Source organism: Myotis nattereri (genome assembly GCF_964212035.1).
Source record: "Myotis nattereri genome assembly, chromosome: 1".
Classification (NCBI taxonomy): domain Eukaryota; kingdom Metazoa; phylum Chordata; class Mammalia; order Chiroptera; family Vespertilionidae; genus Myotis; species Myotis nattereri.
In genome coordinates this window covers 12,732,408-12,757,264 of record NC_138075.1, presented here as the reverse complement: position 1 = coordinate 12,757,264, position 24,857 = coordinate 12,732,408, and the positions used below count along the sequence as shown (strand labels likewise).

General features: G+C 35.9%; 1 protein-coding gene across 2 annotated transcripts in view; it reads right to left on the bottom strand.

Annotated features, from left to right (window-relative positions):
- EML5 (EMAP like 5) overlaps positions 1-24,857 on the bottom strand; it is a gene marked incomplete at both ends in the record, with an annotated part of 107,835 nt that overhangs the window by 64,074 nt on the left and 18,904 nt on the right. For both annotated transcript variants that reach the window (XM_081111714.1, XM_081111713.1), the window contains 13 exons: positions 1,456-1,556; positions 2,485-2,578; positions 5,681-5,786; positions 8,158-8,344; positions 9,573-9,691; positions 10,176-10,282; positions 10,951-11,118; positions 14,511-14,723; positions 16,354-16,610; positions 17,899-18,036; positions 21,472-21,673; positions 22,401-22,536; positions 22,847-23,032. In XM_081111714.1, coding sequence (XP_080967840.1) covers positions 1,456-1,556; positions 2,485-2,578; positions 5,681-5,786; positions 8,158-8,344; positions 9,573-9,691; positions 10,176-10,282; positions 10,951-11,118; positions 14,511-14,723; positions 16,354-16,610; positions 17,899-18,036; positions 21,472-21,673; positions 22,401-22,536; positions 22,847-23,032 — 2,014 coding nt within the window. The remainder of the gene's footprint in view (positions 1-1,455; positions 1,557-2,484; positions 2,579-5,680; positions 5,787-8,157; positions 8,345-9,572; positions 9,692-10,175; positions 10,283-10,950; positions 11,119-14,510; positions 14,724-16,353; positions 16,611-17,898; positions 18,037-21,471; positions 21,674-22,400; positions 22,537-22,846; positions 23,033-24,857) is intronic.

The window sequence follows — 24,857 nt, the reverse complement described above, 5'->3', positions numbered from 1 at the left end:
GGCAGCACTTAAGACTAATAAGTGATCATTTCCCACTTGGCTAGTACACTCTGTGGATCAGAACCCCAAAAGTGAGGATGGCTGAAAGGCACACCAAAGTCTTATCATTTATCCATTTATGATTCAGTTTCAGGTCTACTATATGTCTTCTCAAACTTAAGGAAAGAAGTTATTCAATTGTACATCTTTTCATTTTAAGGCTATTTACTTTCTTTAAGTCTCTTATTTAAAAAATAATTATAGCTCTTTTCAATAGAAATAATAAGCATTATGTGCTTGCTAATTGCAATTCCAAGTAACAAAGACACGCAAATTAAAAGTTTTGTTTAAATGTATAGGAATGAAAATTACAAATATGAAAATACTTCTTTTACTTTGTAAATGTGTATACACTATGATCAGATGAGTTTGTGAAGTATTAAATCCCTGAAAACTGATTTGTGTTCTATGTGGTTTACAATTTGAAAGTTACTTGAACTTGAAAAATGTCTTCATGAAGCCTTTTCTTTCCTAATATATGTTTCACTTCTTCCTATATTTACATATTTTATCAGAAAGGTTTAAGAGTACTGAGACTTTGATGTCAAATTGCTGGAATTTGTAAGTATACTAATCTATGTGGAAAAGAGACATTTTCATTTTAAAATGTGAATTCCACAGTTACTGATTTCCAGGTACAAATAACTAAAGTAATAAAGTCCATTTCTATGTCATTTCATAGCATATAAAGAATTTTTAACCGAAACTGGTTTGGCTCAGTGGATAGAGCGTCGGCCTGCGGACTGAAAGGTCCCAGGTTCGATTCCGGTCAAGGGCATGTACCTGGGTTGTGGGCACATCCCCAGTAGGAGATGTGCAGGAGGCAGCTGATCAATGTTTCTCTCTCATCGATGTTTCTAACTCTCTATCTCTCCCTTCCTCTCTGTAAAAAAATCAATAAAATATATTAAAAAAAAAAAAGAATTTTTAAAAAAATATCTTTAACAAAAAAGGACTTCAGATATCACTTGGTTAGTTTCATAAGTTGCATCCTTTTGCAAATATGAATACTACATCAATGCAGCTAATAAATGATAAAATAAATCTTATATTTGTTTAAAATATATCAAGGCAACTCTGAATCACTTTTTTAAAAATTAACTTTTTATTTTGAATAATCTTATATTTTCATAAAAGATGCAAAGATAACACGGTGATCTCATATACAATACTTATTGTTTCCCCAAATGTTAACATCTTACATTCCAATAGACTACTTATCAAAAACTAAGAAACCAACATGTTTGCTGTATTACCATTAACTGAACTCTAGACTTCATTCAGATTTCACCTGTTTTTCAACTCTCTTTTCTGTTCCAGGATCCAATCTATAATATCACATTATACTTAGCTAAATCACTTAGAAAAGTAGTAACTTCCTAAATTTCAAAGAAATAAAAAGAAGCACTTCCTTACCTGCTCTACGCCAAAATTTCATGTGTTTAATTCCAGCTGTAATCAATTTATCAGGCACGTAGGGGTTCATCTTTACGACAAAAATCTTATCTTTACTGCCTCTGAAATAAATACCAAAATGTTTGAATTCTAAGCTAAACCTCTCCTGTGATAATCTGCCTAATCCATACCCTATCTCGATTCCCCCATTACTCAATGGTTGGCCCACATGACTCTCAGGTTTGGGCTATGTAATCATGCATTTGTACCTAAATTATTTCATCATTATTTTAATTTACTATTAACTCTAATCAGCAGAATCTTAAAAGAAAGGAACAGTTAAAATTTGACTTCTTTTGCATGATACCTACTATATAACACTATGCATTGGGAATGCTATTTGTGGCATGAATGAATTAAAGATAATTTAAAAAAATATTTTGCTCTAGCTTAATACAGCCTTTCCAAATACAAAGTTGCTCTTAAACTATCTTTTATTTGGGCACTGTCTATATACTCTAAAAAAAAGCATTTTTCTGTATTTTCTTAATGCTTTAATGTCTTACTTTGAGGAACAAAAAGTTAAAAAAAGATAATCTGACACTTGACTATTTCCTACTTCAAAGAAATTGTTAATATTTTTTATTATTAAAATACAAGCTCATTATAGAAAATTTAGAAAATGAAAGTAACAGAAGAGATTTAAAAATCTATAACCTCTTTGTGAAATGTGTGTATGTATATATCTTCTTTCACACAAATATATAATATGAGCATTTTATCATGCTTTCCAATAGCTACGCAATAGCTTATCATACAGAATTCACTCTACCTGTAAATGGAAAATTTTAGATAATAGCTATTTCCAATGTCATATTACATGTACATTAGTCTTTTTACTATGATTGCATTACTTATTCAATGATGAAAAAGATGGCAGTGATAGAAAAAGGTTAGGTTTCCTTGATTTCAAAACTATTTTAATTTTTTTAAATTTTAAGCCCAAAGTAATTTCAGTATATTGCAATGTACTATCAACCTTTTCCCTACCTTGCTATTGAAAGTTTCTCGCCTTTCTTCCAGTCCCACAGCACAACAGTGTGGCTCTCATCTATTCCAACTGAAGCCAAACGTTTCCCATCCGCTGACAATTAATCAGAGAAACATGCTGACCATTAAATTCAGAAGATAAAAACCATCCAGTACATAAAAATCACAGCATCATATTTAAACTTTTATAAAAAATGTGAAATGCTAGGTATACATACAGCTATAAAAAAACACACCAGAATTTATAAGGAGAGGAGAATTATTTCTCAATGCATATCTGCTGACATTTTCTCTCATTTCATTCACCTTACCCCCCAGGATGTGATGGGGGAAAGGAAGAAGATTAGAAAAGTGGAAAAAAAAGATTTAAAAAATGAGAAGGAAAAACTAAGAAAGAAGAAAGGAAGAAAACATTCACTTCAACTAAATTCACCATAAGAACTCTATCCCATATAATAAAAGAGTAATATGCAAATTAACCCTAATGGCAGAATGACCTGGAATGACCAGTCACTATGACGCACACTGACCACCAGGGGCACACTCAATGCAGGAGCTGCCCCTGGGTGGTCAGTGCACTCCCACAGAGGAGCTCTGCTCAGCCATAAGCCGGGCTAATGGCTGCGAGTGCAGTGGCGGTGGCAGGAACCTTTCCCACCTCCTTGGAAGAGCTAAGAATGTCCAACTGTGCCTTAGGCCAGAGAAGTGGGCCTAAGCCATCAGTCGGACATCCCCCAAGGCCTCCCAGGCTGCCGGAGGGATGTGTGAGTGCCAGCTTATGCCCGATCCCCTAGGGAACGAGCCTAACCTAGCAGGTGAAAAACCCCTGAAGGCTCCCAGGCTGCCAGAGGGATATGTGAGAGCCAGCTGAGGCCTGATCCCCTGGGAAGCAGGCCTAAGCTGGCAGGTGGACATCCCCCGAGGGGTCCCGGACTGCAAGAGGGTGCAGGCCAGGCTGAGGAATGCCCTCCTCCCCAAGTGCACAAATTTTCGTGCACCAGGCCTCTAGTTTATATATATAAAAGCCTAAGTGACCATTATGACTGGACAACCAGATGACCGGCCAGCAGCTATGATGTGCACTGACCACCAGGGGGCAGATGCTCAATGCAAGGGCTGCTCCCTGGTGGTCAATGTGCTACCACAGCTGACCTCCTGTGGCCAGCCAACCTCCTGCGGTCCCTCCCTCTGGCCGGCTCTGATTGGGACTGGGTGAGATGGCCCCGGTCAGCCAGGAGGGACCCCACCCATGCACAAATTTGTGCACTGGGCCTCTAGTTGTAATATAAAGACTCACAGTGATTATGAAAAGTTAATCAAGTGAAAAAGATGTATTTACAGTCACATATTGCCATTAATATGACTATTTTTAGTAAAGACCAATTATTTTTTTTTTGTTTTTTGTTTTTTTTAAAAAATATATTTTACTGATTTTTCACAGAGAGGAAGGGAGAGAGAGAGAGTTAGAAACATCGATGAGAGAGAAACATCGATCAGCTGCCTCCTGCACATCCCCCACCGGGGATGTGCCTGCAACCCAGGTACATGCCCTTGACCGGAATCGAACCCGGGACCTCTCAGTCCGCAGGCTGACGCTCTATCCACTGAGCCAAACCGGTTTCGGCCAATTATTTTGTTATATCATCAAGCAACAAGTAATAAATGTGTCAGACAAATGACTGAGGTAAGTTAGTCAAGCTGACAGATGTGCATGTGTTTATAAGTTATAAAGGCTCAAACTGCAAGAAAATGTTTGCCACTCTGCCATACTTTTAAAAATATATTTTTTATTGAATTTTAGAGAGAGAGGAAGAGAGAGAGAAACATTGACAGGCTTCCTCCAACATGCTCCCTACTAGGGATTAAATCTGCAACCCAGGCATGTGCCCTGACTGGGAATCTAGCTGGCAACCTTTAGGTGCACGGGACTATGCCCAACCAACTGAGCAACACTGGCCATGGCTCTGCCATGGTTTTGAAAACCCCAACCAGTTCATTATCACAACCAGGGGTAAACCAGTTCATTATCACAACCAGGGGTATTTTTCCTGTTGACTCCCTGGTTTGCCATTTATTCTCTTACTAGAGGCTCAGTGCACGAAATTTGTGCACTGGAGGTGGGGGGCGGGGGGGCGGTGTCCTTCAGCCCAGCCTGCACCTCTCCAATCTGGGATCCCTCTCACAATCCAGGACTGCTGGCTCCCAACCGCTCTCCTGCCTGCCTGCCTGATCACCCCTAATCACTCCCCTGCCAGCCTGATTGGTGCCTAACTACCCTCCCCTGCTGGCCCAGTCGCCCCCAACTGCCCTCCCCTGCCAGCCCGGTTGCTTCCAACTGCTCTCCCCTGCAAGCCTGGTTGCCCCCAACTGCCCTCCCTTGCCAACCTGGTTGCCCCCAACTGCCCTCCCCTGCTGGCCTGATTGCCCACAACAGCCCTCCCCTGCCGGACATCTTGGGGTGGCCATCTTGTGCGAGGGCGTGATGGTCAATTCAGGCATATTACCTCTTTATTATATAGGATTTCTTGACTTGTAGCAGATCCCAAAATGTGTATATACTTTTTCCCCAAAAGTCTCCACTATGAATAATTCAATTATCACTTTAGTGAAAGCAGCAGAAAGCACAAATTGACTGTTTCTTAATATAAAATTCCCTATTAATGGCACCCCATTTCCTGATCCACAGCCTAGCTTTCCTTGTACATCTGTTTTCGTATTGTGAGCTATCTATAATTGTTAAACGTTTACATGTACAACAGACCTAACATGATCTGAAATTATTTAGATAAGACAGCTTGGAATTGTCACTTCATAGAAATGTTATAAAAGAAATATTTCAGGTCTCACCTCTTTCTTAGCTTTCACCCTAAACATTTTCAAAGTCTACTCTGTGGCTATGACACCGAGGTCAGTCTGCCCAAAGGGGGAGCTATATACTGCTAGTGATTGAGATAATTTTAGACGTTACACAAACATTTTTATTTTAATAGAAACATATTTATGTTAATGGGTATCAGAAATTATACTCATTGAATTATAATTACAAAATAGTCAGAAAACCCACACTGATTGGTCCTAATTGGTCAGGAAAAGAATATGCACATTTGGCAGAGCTAAGAAACAATGATTTAGACTAAAATGCTATGTATTGTCTCTGCATTTTTATCATTCTTACTGAGATAGAAAACGGCCTTACCTGAGAAATCAACAGCACAGACACCATATTGGTGGTAGCCCTTTAATATAGACAATGGTTTAATGGTCTCTGTATCCCATATGTGAACTGAGGGATCCCTACCTACCTACAATAGAAAGAAGTATAAGTTATTTTATACAAATTATTTATTTTTATATCTTTCTAAGAGGAAATAAAACAGATTTTATATAATCTTTTTTGTATTTGCTATTGACATTTATCAAATGAAAAACATAAATTAGACTGCATATGTGACTATTTTTCTGATGTTTGTTGAAGAGCTAATAAGGTTAGGCTCAGTGTTTCTAGCAATATCCTAGGACTATGTGACTCCTAAATCTTATCTTATGCTTCACCAATAAAGATAGTGTGACCGGGCACCTACTATTGGCAGTGTTCCTATGAGAGATATAGTTAAGCACTAAGATCTTAAGGTATTTTCACACTCAACTGTGTGCAACAAGGTATTTTCACACTGTGGGACAAGAAGATATTTTCAGTTAAATAAGAACATCTGGTAATATATGCTTAATGAAGATGAAAATGTTGGGAAGAAAATCATGGAAGAGATGATACTTGACTTGGGCCTTGCAGGTCTTGAATAAAAGAGAAGCAAGCACTTCTAGCCTCGTACAATGGTGTAAGCAAGGATCAGAGGGGTTCAAGCACCAAGCAGGTACACAAGGCTCTGAATAAACAATTTCACTGCAGCACTCTATCACCTACCTTTTAATTTGGTTTATGACGTTTGCTAAAGCACAAGAAAACTATCAATCCCCTCCCCCTCCAAAGAAGTGCCTTTATTTACCGAGCTTAGGAAAGGAAAAGGAACTAGAAAAAGGAAATTTCAAAACAGGTCTTTAGTGAGGGCCCAGGTGCAGTGAGTGGTGGGTCCAGCTGGAGTCTTGCCCTCACTGGTGGTCACTTCCTGGGTGAGAGAACAGTTCTCCCCCATTCTCTCTACCTGTCCCCTTTGGGCCCTAGCGACTGGCCAGAATGACTTCTCATCTCGGTCAGCCCTGTCGTCCTGCGTCAGCTTTCATCGTACAGAGTTTCATAATTGCCAAGAACTTCCTTTTGGGAGGACTTGCTCCATTTACAGTCTGGAGTTTCACCATTAGGGACCACAACATTGAGGGTGTTGTTAATCTGGTTATACTTAAGGATGTGATCCTGGAGGTGAGAGATGGCCACATGCTAACCTCGATCGGCCAGGGCTTCAGGCCGTTGTCTATGAGGAGCCATATAGGATGATGCCAGTTGCCCAGCCCCCCACCCAAATTATATCCTAGGAAGTATATTTACACAGTGTTTGAAGCTGGACAGAATAAGGGATTTACTACTTATTAGTTGAAAATTATTTCATTTCTTTAATCCTAAACTTAAGCATTTATACACTGGAGAAAGTGGTTTCACTCTCCTTGAGGTGAGAATAAAATAAATATACTTTAAGAAACTCGTAAAGTTCTGACATACAGTAAGAATCTATAAACATTACCCCTTTTCTTTTTTTTTTAAATATATTTTATTGATTTTTTACAGAGAAGAAGGGAGAGAGAGAATTAGAAACATCGATGAGAGAGAAACATCGATCAGCTGCCTCCTGCACATCTCCCACTGGGGATGTGCCCACAACCAAGGTACATGCCCTCGACGGGAATCGAACCTGGGACCCTTTAGTCCGCAGGCCGACGCTCTATCCACCGAGCCAAACCGGTTTTTGCAACATTACCCCTTTTCATCCTTCTCTAAGAATGTCTATATAGAGAGGTATCAGTTAAGGCTTATCTTAGTGTTTTCTATTTCAATATTTCTGCTTTGTACTTTGGTAAACTTGAAGAGGTTCCTATCATGGTTGTAAAACAAAAGCATACTGATCCTGTCTGTCATAGAACATTTGTTAGGTAACTTATTATAGTATTTTAGATAACCTAAATAAACTGTATTTCTAGTCTTTATGTTTTCTGTAATTTTTACTCACAAATTTTTAAAAATTAATATCCTCACAGAAAGAGGATAAGCCAGAGCTTTTTAGTTCCAAATTCAAATTAAAATAACAATAACTAAACCTCTAAGGAAAACTGTAGGGGAAAAGTTAGGGTAGATTTTATTTGTAATATGAAAATAAAATCCCATTCTAAAGAATTCTTCACTATTTTTTTTTTTGTTCTCAATCCTCACGTAGGATTTTTTTTTCATTTGTTTTCCAGAGAGAGTGGAAAGGAGAGGGAGAGACAGAGAGAAACATCAATGTGAGAGAGATACATCGACTGGTTGACCAGAATCGAGCCCACAACCCTTCAGTCCACGGGCCAACGCTCTAACCACTGAACCAAACCGGCTAGGGCCGTAATTCTTTACTCTTTATTTCCTAGAATATAAAAGATAGATTTTTAAAAAGTGGACTTACCTAACTTTAAAGCCAAACAAAGGTCTAACCTATCAGACCTGTTATAACAGTTTTTCAGAGGACCTACCTGGCCTGTTGCCACATAGTCTTTCAAAGGATGGATAGCCAGGCAGAGAATATCATCATCATGACCCAGGTAGAAGCGCTGTGTGTTCTGTTGTCGATTATAAATGACACCCACTGCTGCCACATGGTACACAATTTCACCAATTTGAGTATAAAACAGATTACTTCGACAGTCATAACCTCTGTAACTAAACGTAGAAAACATATAACATGAACTTTGGCCTTTATCTGATAAATATGGACTATATAAAGGAAAAGGAGGTATACCTTTTGGGTCATTCAATTTCTAATTTTATAAGATACTAAGCCATTAAAACAAAATACAAAATCTCAGGTCACATAAACTTTTATGAACTGCTCTAATTACAAATAGCTAAATCCAAGCTACACTATTGAATTTAAAAAAAACTCAAGGTGGAGGTAAATAGTACACTACTAGTTGCATTTAAGTACAGTATTAAATTTGCATATAATAAAACAAAAATAGATGCTTTTTATAAGTGAAAGGGTACAGAAAACAATATATATTTGTATACTGTCTGTACATGCATAAATATTTCTGGAACTAAGTAACAGTGGTTGTTCTTGGTGCAGGGAAATGATGGCTGGAGAGCAGAGGGGGGTGGAGGAGTTTTAAAGTGTACTCTTTTATACACATTGTTGAACTATGAGAATATAATATATATTCCAAAAATAAATTTATGCAATTTTAAGATATTATACTCATCTGGAAAAAAGTAGTCAAATCTTCCTAAAATGGTTATTACAGTTCCATTTATAGCAACCTTTCTTTGCACGTCAAAGAAAATCAATTCATAAAATATAACTGCATGGCAATACTGCCTTTTACCATGGCAGAAAAAATACTTTTGCTAAATAAATCCTTTTTGAAATTCTTGAAAGCACTATACTGGGTGAGGAGAAAGAAAAGAGTTGGATTGGAGAATCTGTTGTTCCAGGATGAAAGGTGAGACCTGTACTGCCAAACGTTCTCAGGCAACCCATAAACGGTATTTTATCGAAATTAAAATTTGAAGGCCAAAATGCTCAGGCCAATTGAATCCACAATATCATTCCAAATTAGACATATGTAGAGGTGATGATACTCTCTTACATTTTACTACTCATTTGTTTAAAGACAGGCGATCCATTTCTATAAATATAAAGCTCTCATAAAACAAATTAATTTTTTATTTAATATACACTTACACAGTGCTTATTATGTACCAGACAACTTCTAAGTCATAACTATTTACTTATTTACTCGTCATCAGAACGCTATGAAGTAGATACTGTTATTTGCATTTACAGATGGGGAAACAGAGGCACTAAGAGGTTGTGTGACTTGCTCAAAGTCACACAGCTAATAAATGTAAGCCCAAATTCAAACATAAATGAAAAACTGTTGTTTTATACCCATGAACAAAGTGTAATCGAATACTATTTCCTGGAGCCCGCTCTCTTCTTTTAGAAGTGCCACTTTTTTGTTTCTCTTTGTATTGTTCTTTAAGCTGAGGTAGATCTTCTTTGTAAACCTTTAAATAATGTAGAAATGTTTTTAGAATATATATTAACAAAGGTTTTCACAGATTCCTAATGTAACTTTCAGACATCGTGTTTACTACTGATTACTAAAGTTTTAACAACTGTCTTAAATAGGAAGGTACTTTATGAAACTTACTTCCTTGGGAAGAACAAACTAATTTATATTTTCTATGTAACACTGACAAGTGCATATTTAATGTTCCATGATTTTTTTGTACTTCTTAAGAGAATATTTTAAAGGGAATAAATAGACGTGTACTGTGACAAAAAAGCTATAGGTAAATAAAATACAGGCACACTTAATCTATCAAGCACTTACTATCAAAGAACACTTCACAAAAGTTTAACTCCTAAAGAGGGAAAGCAAATGGCCACATATTTCTTGGAAAATTAAAAACCACAAAAGATAACAGATGAGCAATCAACAGGGAGTTAAGAGGAAAAAGAAACTAGACTTTTTCAGGGAAAAATTACCTGCCGACGGTAAGTGAGCTGTGTCTCTTGTTCAATTTCAGAATCCAGTTCTGGAACATCAGACAGATCTGAATCTGATTCATCACTGTTAGAGTCAGCCAGACTTTCTGTAATTTTAGGAAATGAAACATTATTTGTTTAAGAAAGATCCATTTTCAAAGCAGCACCGTAACATTAATGATTAAGAGCTGACTGTGCTGACAAGCCATAAACACTCAGATGAAATTACCCATTCAAGTGACACAGATGTCAGTAAACTGTACTACAGGTTACCTTCCTCCCCACTCACTGCAAACTCAATAGCTCCTTTATGTACCCTCACTCTCCCCAACGACTGCTACATCAAATTTAAATGTCTGTGCAAATATAAGTGAATACAATCTATAATTAACATGAAAATAATCTAATCTATAATTAGCTAGAAAATACTATGATTAACAGATGATTGACATTAAATAACTTTTCTTTGGGGAAAGAAAACTATATACAGAACCTAGATACCCATCTCCCATAGAATACATTAAATGTTTGTTCTGCCAATGTAACTGTCTCTTCATCCATCATTTCATAGATTAAAATGCAACCAAATCTACTTTGTATTCCAGGCTCTGTGAAATCTGACTTTAAGCATATAGACCTCATAGTCTAATTTAAAATTTCCAGTAATACACTATACCATAAGGCTAGATTACATTTCAACAGTAAAATGTTATTTGGGGATTACTGAAGAGTTATTTGACAGAGAAACTGTCAGGCAGTGAGTACTGCTACTCACCTTGGGGTGCTATGTGAAGAGCATCTTTTAGTTTTCTTTCAGGAATAAATCTCCACTGAAAGACGGCGTGATCTGCTCCACCGATAGAAATAACCCACTGATGATCATGTGACCATCTGACATTAGTTACGTGAGCCGAATGGCCAATATATTTTCTAAACTTGGCCCCTATAACAAAAAGTATACCTTTCAGTTGATAAACAAATGCCAACACAAAAAAACCACCTCAAAAAATAATTTCTATACCTGAACCAATGCATCCTTCTTCCATTATCTTAATTATGATCAAAGGAAAATGTTAATTCAAAATTTGTTGGATAAACAAATATGAGTCTACATCAAGGATGTAAATCTTTGTTCTGCTGATTCACAATATAATTTAATAGGAACCACAGGGCTGGGAGGCATGATCTTACTGCTTTGAAAAAAGCCTGCAAGCCACAAGATCAACTGATTTCATATTAACATATCTGAATGTTTTGCATTGAGGCCTTTGGTCTTAAGTGACATTGAAACCAGCCTACTCCCCCCCGCCCCCACCACCACCACTCTCAGCCCCAGCAGCCACAGGATCCTTTTAAAACTTCAGTCATCAACAAAATACTAGCAAACCTAATAAGCAACATATAAAAGGGATTATACAACATGACCAAATGGGATTTATGCCAGGAAAGCATTGGTTGATTCAACATACAAAAACTAATCAATGTAATATGCCACATTAATCAAAATAAAATATGCCCAGTGGTTGTCCCAACAACTGTCCTTTATAGTCATGTTTAAATCTCTACATTTTGTATACTATCCTTCAATATGAGTTTGCCTGGTGTTTCTTCATGATTAGATTCAGATGCCATTTTTGGCATAGGCAGTGTTGGGTCCTTCTGGATATATCACTTCAACGGCTCCGTGCTATCACTAATGATGTCAGGTGATATCATCTGGTTAAGGTGGTATGCACCAGACTCTGTCAAGTGTAACGGAATTGTTTTCCTTTGTGGTGAGCTTTTTAAAAATGTGTAATGGAAACCATTTCTGTGGATCTAAGTTTAGAATACATTCTCCATATCCTGCTTAAATAAATCTGATATTTGGCAACATATACACAATCCTGTTAAAGCACACTGGGTAGCCCAGCCCGTTTGGCCCAGTGGATAGAGCATCGGCCTGTGGACTGAAGGGTCCCTGGTTCAATTCCAGTCAAGGGCACATGCCTGGGTTGCGGGCTCGATCCCTAGAAGGGGGCATGCAGGAGGCAGCCAATCAATGATTCTCTCTCATCATTGATGTTTCTATTTCTCTCTCCCTCTCCTTTCCTCTCTGAAACAAAAACATTAAATAAATAAATAAATAAATAAATAAATAAATAAATAAATAAATAAAGCACACTGGGTATATAAGGTTTGGCTTCATTTTGATAACATTTTAAAAGTTTTATGTTAAGTTACAGAAGGCCTGAATTACTTATGGATGCACTTTCACATGCATCTAGGAAGCGAACACCTCATAGGCAGGGATCAACAACATGGCACAGCTGGCAGCACCTGGAACTCACCACTTTAGAGGCACCACAGAAATAATCAGCCTAGGCTTTGAGGAAAACTGGGCCTTTATGTTGGAATCAATGGACTGCTTATTTGAATAAAACTATTTCAGCTGTTCCCATAATCACCTTTTACTAAAACTGCATTTAACAGTTGTCCAAAGCTTTTAACAACCAGATTAAAATTATTACTGCATCTGCTATAGATGGTAATGCTCTAGAAATACACTCACTGCACCTAATATAAAGCCCCATACAACAGGAGAGCGCTCTTTGTAAATTCAAACCTCTAAAGAAATTTTGCTTTCCCTGAGTAGCAAGTATGCTTTTTTAAAAATATAGCTAAAATTAATTTGGTTTCCAGGAAGCTCACATTTCATTTTGATATTTGACTACTATTGTTTTCTTTATTTCTTTTTTACTGATGTGAGAGAGAAACATCGATTTGTTGTTCCACTTATTTACGAGTTCATTGATTCTAGTATGTGCCCTGACTGGGGAATCAAACCTGCAATCTTGGTTCATCAGGATGACGGCCAAACTAAGTGAGCAATCCAGCCAGGGGCTACTGTTATTTTTTTATCTGGTTTTAATACTATGGTATTTGCTCTGGTACTAATATTTTATTCATACAATTATTTTAGTACTTATGGGCCTGTTATAAGCTGACTCAAATACTTTATGGAACAAGGCATGAAATAAATGACAAATACAGAATTTCATTTATTCCCCAGGACTATGAAAAAAATGATTAATATCATCATTTTAGAAGATACCCAAGAAAAAGAGACGATATATAAAAATAACCCCTTACATCTTAAGAGCAAAATAAAGTAATGAAACAGGAACAGACTCATAGATACTGAGATCAGACTGACGGTTGACAGAGGGGAAGAGGGTTGAGGGACTGGGCAAAAAAGGTGAACGGATTAAGTGCAAATCGGTAGTCACAAAACAGTCACAGGGGTGTAAAGTACAGCACAGGGAATAGTCAATATTGCAATTACTTTGTACAGTGCCAGGTGGGGACTTGAAGTACCGGGGGGACCACTTTGTAAAGTATATGACTGTCTAACGGTTAGACTCTAACCACTATGCTGTACACCTGAAACTAATTACAAAGCAATATTAAATGTAAACTATAATTGAAAAATATTTTATTTTTTGTTAATGCTCACCTGAGGATATTTTTTTCCATTGATTTTTAGAGAATGGAAAGAAGGGAGGGAGGGGGACAGAGAGAGAGAAAGAGGGAAAGATCAATGTGAAAGAGACACATCATTGCTGCAACCCAGGCATGTGCCTTTGACCAGAAAACTGAATCTGTGACCCTGTGGTGCGTGGGCCGCCACTCTAACCACTGGCCAACACCAGCAAGGACTATAATTGAAAAAAACTTTAAATGACTCAATAAATGAATAAATCACTGCCTTCAAAGTAAAAAAAAAATAACCCCTATTTCCCCCCATGATTATAGAAAGTAAACAAATGGCAAACAACATATATTAAGGATTAAAAGGAAAACACACTCGCATGTGAGACCAACCAACAAATGAACAGATTCCAAACTATGACATGAACTTGTACAGTTCACTACTTCATCAGAATTCTTGAGAAAAAGACATAAGAAAATGTCACCTAAAAGATATATGTTCAACGAGTTGCATAAATAAAGATAATAAACCATAAGAAAAGAATAAACATCAGTGTACAGTCTGACAATATGAAGCAATTCTGGAAGTGGGAAGAAAAAGAAAGAGATAAAGTATTAGTCCATTCATAATATATGAATTCAAAAATAATTTTCTAATAAAAATGTCATGTGAAAAAAAGTAACATGGCAGTAATTTTTAATTAGCAAAATAAAAAAGCAGCTAATTTTGTCTATTTTAATGCAACTTCACCAAATTATCAATGCACATATTTTCAAAAATATAAACCCTCTATTTATCTCAAGACTAACTTTTTTGCAAGAACTTAAAAGTCCTATAAAATAGTACTTTGAAAGAAAAATTACCTTTTCTTAAACAAGGATATCGAAATAATTTTACAATTCCATAGTCATCAGCTGTAACTAAAACTTGTCCAATATAGTTTCCATCTACTGAATTTATATCATTAATATCTGAATACTTGGGCCAAATTCCATTTACTTCAAGGCCTGAAACACATGTCCATGAAGCCCAGTGAACACCTTTTGTTTCATCTTTATTTGTCACTTCTTTACCTCCTAAAAAGAAATCAGTCTTAATTTAGTAAGTTATTTCATTTGATTTTTACTAAAGCATAAACTGTACTGATACCATGGTAAACTCCAAAACTTTTAATAGCTTCCCACCCTGCTAGGTGGCTCACTTGGTTGGACTGCAGTCCTGTACACCAAAAGGTGGTCAGGGCACATACCTAGGTTTCGGATTTGATCCCCGGTCAGGGGGCATATAGGAGGCAACCAACTGATGTTTCTTGCTCACATTAATATTTCTCCCTTTTTCTTTCTCCCTTCCTCTCTCTGGGGAAAAAAAAATCACCTAAAAAACAAAAACCCTACATGTCTGTGGGTGAGGAATTAAAAAAAAAATTAAATAGTCTCCCACTCCACTTAAAAATAGAACCCATGAACATGTTTGTAAATATGGTAAGAAGAGGAGAGAATAAAATGCTAGAAATTTTTAAAAAGCCAAAATTATACTGATTCAGAGACACACACAGATTTAACTGGATGCAGCTTAGAAGGTTCACCATGTGAAGAATAAAACTAAACCCTATTAAAGTCATGCTACAGATTAGTCACAACAGGGTAAGTTAGAAGAAAGAGCAAAAGCTCTAAGAAAATGACAAATCAAGTATTCAAAAAGAAACCTAAGAAGGTACATGGTTGAGAAAAGAGAGCTTTTGAAAAGGACTGGGAGGGAAAGACGAGTGGGAAGTAATACATTTACATTAGGTAGCAGGACTTTAGGATTGATTCAATGTTCATTACATACAGATTGTTAGTAAACACTATTGAGATGCATTAATTTAATTATGTAGTTTTATCAAATTAATTATTGCAAAAGTGACTAACTCACTATCATACTAAAGTACTAAGAATATTTTGCTCTGTTTTAAATCTCTTTTTAAATCTTTGATGAAAACTTTTTCAAATTTAATTTATTAGCTTATTAATACTGGCAACTACAAATACCCAAACAACTTAAGGTTAGACATTTGTAGCAATTACATAGAAGTTCCACAATAAAAATTGCATTTTTGACTTCCTAACACACACAAGGACTTTACCATATACTGGTACAATGTACATGGTATGGAATTCAACGAAGGTTCTAGATCAAGCATGTCAAACTCAGAGCTAATATGGGCCAAATAAACGAGGTATGTGGCCCACAGGCCACGAGTTTGACATGCTTGTTCTAGATCCTCTAAGCCAGCGGTTCTCAACCTGTGGGTCGCCACCCCTTTGGGGGTCGAACGACCCTTTCACAGGGGTCGCCTAAGACCATCGGAAAACACATATATAATTACACATTGTTTTTGTGATTCATCACTATGCTTTAATTATGTTCAATTTGTAACAATGAAATTGGGGTCACCACAACATGAGGAACTGTATTAAAGGGTTGTGGCATTAGGAAGGTTGAGAACCACTGCTCTAAGCAATAAAACTTTAATTAAGAACCAAAAAGACTTCAATTAATTAGGGCAGCCTTATGGAAAAGATCATAATGTCCAAAATATTAATTCAGGTCTTCACTGATTTCTTATAGTCAAATATAACTGAACTCTGTTTCTAGTGAAATCCTAGAATAATTTACAGGCACTAAAAATCTATAATTTGTGAATAATGTATTAGAAATTTTTACCTGGCATCCTATAAAAAAGTCTTTTACCATTTCCATCATTAGTCTGCAAGTATCTACTGTCTGAGGACCAGTCCAGATGAGTGATGAAACTAAGTGATCCCACACATTCCCCCATTTTTTTGTAACGCTGAGAAACTCCATAAATATCAACTGAGCTGTCGTTGCATCCAACAGCAAGGTAAGTTCCATCTGGTGAATATTTTAACTCATGAATTGCCTCTTTCCTATCTTTAATATGTACAACTTCCGTCATATCTCTGTAAAGAAAAAAAACATTAAACCATATGAAAAAAGTCACTACAGAATTAGTTGTTTCCAAATGTGTGTAAAATGACTGTGAGGCTGTATCAAGTATTCATAAACAATAAAATAAATGTGAGACAAGTAGTATTAAGGAATAATTATTTTGCTGAACAGAAATATATAAGTACAATATAGTTGGAAACAGGTGAAAAATGCTAAATTTCATTTCCTGAATTACTTCAAGCAGTTTAGAGATTCAGATTAACTTTATGGAGCCATACAATAAAGGAAATAAAGTCACAAAATTTTATGTTGAAAGAGGAGTCAGCATCTATACAAACTCAGAAGTACGAGAGAAGAGGATGTGTCTGAAAAAGTAAAAGATGTTTTATACATGTTCCAAGAAAGAGATTGAGGTAGAAAGAATAGGCTGGAGAGATGGGCATTTCAGTCTATGTTAACTACGGATTATGAATTTCATCCTAAGGACAGTCCAAAGCTTTTATCGTACTTCAGAAAGAGGAGGGATGCAAACAAATGTGTTAAGCATCACTATAGCTGTAGGATGAAAAAGGTTTTAAGGTAAGTAAAACAGGAGGTAAGGAGACCAGCTGAAATACCATTCCACCAAACCAGGGAGGCAAAAGGGAGAAATGAATTAATGGTTTCTGGATTGGGCGGTCCTCACCAAGACAACAGTGTGGTGAATGCCGGAGGGGAGATGGGGGAGGAAAGAAAGGGATAAATGATGATGGACAGAGACGTGTACAGAGACGTGATGTGAAATAGGATTGTGCACCTGAAGCCCATATAATTTTGTTAATCAGTGTCACCCCAATAAATTCAATAAAAAGATTTCATAAATACTTATCTATACCATATCTATAATTCAACACTAGATGTTAATTGCTTTAACAAATTCTTCAAAGTAGACCCAAACAAAGGAAAAACAGAAGGAATTTTTTTCAAACAACAAAGCCATTCAGCCATTTTTAAAGGCTCAATGTCCATCCCACCCCCTTCAATGACAGAGGAGCATTACTGAAAATCACTACCACCAAGGAATTAAAAGTCAAGACCCAAATTTAGAGTACAAATTTCAGCCATTAATCTATTAAGCATTCTTAACCCCCAAACCAAGGTTTCTGAGTTAACTTAATTTTCTGACAAAGCATTTTATAAATATAATTTTATATTTAATGAAACTAGTACCGGAAGTATATGTTAATTAAAAAGGAAATGGGTAAAACAATAAGTATTAGAAAATTACTATCTGCTTCTGTTTCTCCCCCAATACCATACCTTACTCTAAGTACAGTGAATGAGCCATCCTTCATTCCAAGGGCAAGATGGATTCCATCTACATTTACAGCTGCACAACGAATTGGTTCTTCCATATTACACCTTGCTATTAATGCATGATCTACTAGGCTCCATATCCTGTAACATTTAATTAAAATATAAGAATAGTTAACTGGTGTATGCTTAAAAAATAGACTCTATGAAAACATTTTGGTTAAAATAATAATCTCATTTTAAGATAAATCTAGATTTTAACTGTATACTTCATGGAATTCTTATCCATGAAAACAGAAATACTGTTTATGCTTAAAATGACAAGAGGGGATAGAATCTTTTATTTTAAAACAATGTAATGACATTAATTTTTTAAATAGATGATTTCTACCCTGATCAAAGGGAAGATCTAGATATAATATAGTGGTACATGGCATATCCTTTGTATACAGTCTTTCAAATTAAGACTATGCAAATTGAGTCTATTCCAGACTCTAATGTTAAAAATCTACAACAAAAATGTAAAAAGAAAATACCCATTGTTTGAAAATTAAGAATTATACTTCCCAATAACCTAAAGGACAAAGACAAAATCCTAACGAAAAGTAGTTACTCTTTTGAAGTAAGTTATTACAAACTTGTTTTATATCAAAACTTATGGGATACAGCTGACACAGTACTTAGGAGGAACTTTGCAGATATTATAAAAACAAAGGCAGCAACTTAATGAACAGGCATCTACCCCAAAAGGTTAGGAAAAGATCAGTAAAACTAAGTAATTCTTAAATGTTTTTCTAGCAGCATCTTTAAAAAAAAACTATTCTGTGTGTTGCTGTCTTATAGGAAAAATGATTCTGTATATTTTTATATATCCAGGGAAATTTGCTAAATTCTTTTTAATTCCAATTATTTCTCTGTATCTTCCTTTCAATTTTCTACATATACAATCATAATACCTACAAATGAGAGTTGTTTCTTCTCTTACAATCCAAATATCTATATCACCCTATACATAAACACATAAATAGTATATCACACATATGTATTTGGCCCTGCTGTGCTAACAAAGACTTTTACTCTACAGCTGAATATAATGGTGAGAGTGGAAATCATTGTCTTCCTGATTTCAAAGGAAAAACTTCAAAGTTTTAATATATATATCACATGACAGACATATGATAATTACTGAAGACTTTCTATGTTCTACCACAGGGATCAGTAAACCAGAGCTGGTGGGTCAAAGGGGGCCCACTGCCTATTTTTGTACAGTCTGCAAACTAAGAAGTTTTCTTTACATGTTTAAATGGTTGAAAAAAATTAACAGAATAACATTTTGAGACATGAGAAAATCATATGAAATTCAAGTCAAAATCAAATCTGTAAATCAAGTTTGATGGAAACAGCCACATTTATTTGTTTACATATTGTCTATGGCTGCTTTTACACTACGGAGGCAGTGCTGAGTCACCCACTGCAAAAGAGACGGCGGACAGTGTGTGACATATCACTTTGCACACTCCTTCAGCGCACTAAACTGACAGCTATAATTTGATATAATTTTGAGTGCCACCTATATTATCATATGGTGACAATATATTATTTTTAATTTCTAGTACATACCCATCCATGTCAGAACAAGAAAAACAAAACACAGAAAAGTAAACTTTGAGTACTGCATTTTTAAGGCACATTTTTAAAGCTAATTACAAATTATACTGTTACTGAATTAGTAAAGCATTGTGTTTATTTTGCAATGACACAATAGCTTTTTAAAAAGAATACAAATATGTGTTACTTTCAGACTAAGCGCTCATCACAATATGTTCAACTCACAGGAAACCAATGGTCAGAAAATTTAAAACAAAATATGTCATTGCAGAATTTCTTTAAAATTAAAATGAGGTTTCCACAAAAGTAAGTTTCTGAGTGGCTCATTTGTTAGGCAAGCAAAGAAAACTGTTTATTGGTAAAGGATTAACTAAATTATTTTGAATGGCAGCAGCTGAAGAAATGTGTCTGGAGAAAATAAAAGTAAGACTATTAGCTTTTTGGTGAGAACAGTTTGCTCAAGGAGATGATGAGAGTGTTGGGAACAACACCAACAACTAATTAAAAACAAGGAAAATAATTTTAAGTGGTTGGTTTTCCTTGAATTTTGATAAATCCACAGATGTTATGGATACTACTCAGTTGTTTACTTGAGGTGCCAATGCCAAGTTTGCAGTGATAAACAAATAGCTTCTATGAACAGTCTGTGTGGAACAACTGTAGGCTAGAATATTTTTAAAGGCATTAGTGAGAAAGCACTAATCTGACACCACATAAAGTGGAATCAAATGGTGGTAAAAATATGGGGGGAAATGCCTCAGACTAGTTTATAAAGCCTGTGAAAACAGCCAGGTGTTTCTCCAGTAAAATGGGTTTATTTGACTACAAAGAAGAATTGTAACTGGAACATGTTGTCTAATGGTGAACCACACAGTCCAGAGAAACAAAGGAGAGGAAACTCATTTATAAAGGAGAAGAAGTTGTGAGAGCTGTTATAAAACAGAGCTCTTCCCACCCTGGCACGGGTGGCTCAGTTAGTTGGAGCAAGTACTGGTAACCCAAAAGGACCTGGGTTTGATTCCCAGATAGGGCACATACCCAGGTTTTGGGTTCATCCGCCTACAGGAGGAAACAGATCAATGTTTCTCTCTCTCTTTCTCTCTCCCTCCTTCTCCTTTCCTCTCTCTCTGAAATCAGTAAAAATATATTTTTAAAAAAACCCACAAAATAAAAAAAATTCTTCCTGTTGGTCTCCTTGACCCTGGGGAATGAGAGCTCCCCCTTCTGGCCTCCTGACTTCATTTTAAATGAGGTTTCTGTTTATTAATTCTTACAAAGCCTATGTATTCATTGTATTATTCTTTAGCAAGTATTCAACAAAAAAAAATTTTGAATTGTTTCTTTGAACCAATAGTGATAACCCTGAGCTTCATTTGCTCTTGTGGATCTAACCTCCATTTTTGTCAGTAATAGAAGTGAAAAATTCTAACTTGCACTGCTAAACAGCAGTTTAATGGCTTAGCAGTGATAAGTTTTTATTGTATTTTGATCTCAGAGCCAAGAATGAAATTTTTCTGAACCAGAACTGCTCTCAATTACTATTATTAAACACTGAACAGTGGCGTTGGAAATTAGCTTTTGCTACAGATTTGATACTGTTTCTTAATGAATTCAATCTAAAATTATAAGGCAAAAGCAGCCTTTATATGTGCAGCCAGTACTGTGGTGAAGTTATCTGGACAACAATTTATTGTTGAATAAATTACAGCATATCCATGCAATGGAATATTACAGGATATTAAAAAGGTGGAGGTAGCTCTGTATATTTTGAAATGGAACAACTCCAACTTAATGTTTTTTAATGGGAAAAAAACAAATTTTATAGTTAATTCTATTAATTTTTAAGTGCCTCTTAATTATGTTCATTTGTTATATCACAAAAGTTGACAAAATTTAAATGTATTTTTAAAAAGTTTTTCTTATGTTTAAGAACAAATTCCAGCCTACACTATTATTTTATAATTGGCTTACCTGACTGAACGATCATCACTTCCAGTCACGGCCAAAGGTTTTGTAGGATGGATGGCAAGTGCCCAGAGTTCACCCTCACAATGCCCTTGCATAATTAGGAAGGGTTTCTTTCTTTCATGCACCACAATTTCAAAAATTTCACTGTCCTGTGTTCCAACTAGAATGTGGTCACCTCGCCAACAAACACTCCTCACAGACAAACCTAGTCAAAAGTGAATTGTATTTAAGAGCAATGCTGTAATAACAGAATTCCGATGGCCTAAACTGGTATTAATTTTTATACCTTTCTATACCTTAGATGTAAGATAAGAGAAATCTGTAAGTCTCTGTTCCATACATCTTTTTCAATTCTCTGTATTGTTTTCTATATGGAATACTTCTCTTTTTATTATTATTATTTTAATTCTCACCCGAGTATGAGGTTTAAAAAATTTTTTAATGAAAAAAGAAAAAGAGACTTCTGCTTTTACTGTATACTTCACAATTCCTTTTGTAACCTGGGGAAAGCTAATGTTTCTCTCAGTTTTCTTATCTATACATTATGACCAACATAGAGGTGCTGTGTACAGTTTCCTTCAACCCTTGACACACTTTCTTTTCAACAGTTTATTTGCTAAAGTTACATCTAGCATTCTAATAGTAAAATCGTTTCAAGACCCAAGGTTACCAAGTAAGTATCTATCACATCTCTCGTTAGGTCCATTATAACAGTCATCAGATATGAAAGAATCTTTGTCGTAACAGTAAACCTAGACTGGCTTTAGGCAAAATTTCTCTTCAACAGAAAAATTCCAATGAAATGTATACACTGTGAACAGGCAAATGTCTCATTATATTTATAAAACATACATTCATGTTTCCTGAAACAGACAATCCTAGGTAAATTTAGAATTTGCCTAGTAATGAGATACTATTTGGTTTGTTATTACCTTTGTATCCCTGGTCTGTTTCCCTGAGATCAATCACAGTAATTGGTTTAAAAGTTAAATCCCAAAGACGAATACAGCCATCTCTGCCACCAGTGGCAAAGCCTTCTTCACAAGCATTCATGCTAAAAATTCCTGCCTGGAAAAGGAAATAATTTAACATTTTACATTTTAAGAAAATCTATACAATCTAGAAATAGATTATATATAGCAACTCAATATATGACCAAAGAGGTATTTAATGATATGCACATAACATAAAAGAAAATAAAGTTAAACCTTATATCCTATAAAAATTAATTACAGATAGGCATAAAATTAATTCTGTTATAACATTTTCCAAGTCACTGGACTGATCAGAACGTTCTCTATATTATGTAATCTTCTGTTCTAAGACAAGATAAGCAGTTAACATCAAAAAGTGTTTGGAAATATTTAAATGTACTTACAGTATGGGCCCCTTGTATTGTTCGAATGAGATTGATTCCTTTCCATACATATATATCCCCATTGAGTGCACCAGAATATGTTAACTCATCCCTTGCACAGGCCAGGCACAATATTGTTTGAAGGTCGCCAGTCTTACCAAAGACTCCTCGTTTTGGGGTCAGAGCATTTCCACATAAACTCCAGAACTACAAGATACAGAGTATAATCAGATTATCAAAGAATGCTTATAAAATAAAGTAAAACATTCCCAATACTTTGATGCTACTTTAGAGCAGCAGACTAGAAATTACCTAAGATTTTCCCTTATGATACAATAGCATTCAAGGTTCACATCCTCATCCTAGTGTTGTCAACAGCTAGTTAGAGCAGATAAGTCACTGGTTTCAATACTTATCTATAAGAATAACAGGGGGGAAGGGGGGGCAGCGGGATGAACTACATTACTTTTTAAATATGCTATGCTTCCATTAGGTTTCTGAAGAGAAAACCACACGAAACTTAGGTTGAAAAGTTGGGAATGAGCTAGCAATGAAGATACTATATACTAATAGGAAAAAGAACCAAACCTAATGTTCAATCTGATAAAGACAGCAAAGACAGGGAAAAATAAAAGGATTAGTATGTTGCACCCGTTGATCTTTTCAAAGCTTAAAAAATAAGAGAGATACATATTTGGAATAACTGGTTCATTCTTGGGAAAACACAGGGAAGTGAAACAGGTCAAATATAAATCTTCATGACCAGAAATTTGTTCTTCTTTGTGAATTCAGGTAAATTTTAATAGTTTGCAGAGAGAAAAAAAAACAAAATTGGGGCAAAGGCAGATACACACACACACACACACACACATACATACACACACACACACACACACACTACAGGCCTGGTGCATGAAATCTGTGCACGGGAGGGGGGTGTCCCCTCAGACCGGCCTGCACCCTCTCACAATCTGTGACATTCCTCACAATCTGGGACTGCTGGCTCCTAACTGCTTGCCTGCCTGCCTGCCTGCCTGCCCCTAACCCCTCTGCCTTCCTGCCTGATCTTCCCTAACTGCTCACCTGCCTGCCTGATCGCCCCTAACCACATCTGCCTTGGCCACAGCTGCCATGGCTTCGCAGGAAGGACTGTCTAGAACAGCCGTGGGCAAACTATCGCCCGCGGGCCGGATCCGGCCCGTTTGAAATGGATAAAACTATTGAAAAAAAAGACCGTACCCTTTTATGTAATGATGTTTACTTTGAATTTAAATTAGTTCACAAAAACACTCCATCCATGCTTTTGTTCCGGCCCTCCGGTCCAGTTTAAGAACCCATTGTGGCCCTCGAGTCAAAAAGTTTGCCCATCCCTGGTCTGGAAGGTCATTTGGCTGTCTGGTCTAATTAGCATATTATGCTTTTATTATTATAGATATATAAAATAGCTATGTATAAGGTAATTAGGCCCCAAGAATAAATTCAACTTTATAATAACTAAATTACTATTTTAAATAATATAATTTGTTAATATTATATACTTAAAAATCTCACCTGACCTTCAAGATCTTATTTTAAGACCTAAAGATCTTAATTTAAAACATGAAGCCTCAAAGAACTAAAAATTATGATGCTGATCTACTCAAATAACTAATGAATGTTTTAATCAAAGAAAGTTTATGATTTTTACATTTTAAAGTTCCATGATTTTGTGCATAAGGATAGTTGATTTTCTTTCTTTCAGCAAGTCCCAAATTCAATCTATTATTTTCTTTTAGAACAGTGATGCTCAACTGTGGCTGCACATTAGAATAACCTGGGGGAAATGATAAAACATAGTACATCTGGTCCCCACTGAGATAAATGGAGACAGTATTTAGATGAATCACTAGACAAATGTGGGTTTTTTTATATACATGCATCTAGAATCAATCCTTTATTCTTTTTGACACATGTGGCTCTTGAGAATACTGCCAGTGTGACTGAGAAATGAGTATTAAATTTTATTTAATTGTAATTAATTTAATTTAAGTAG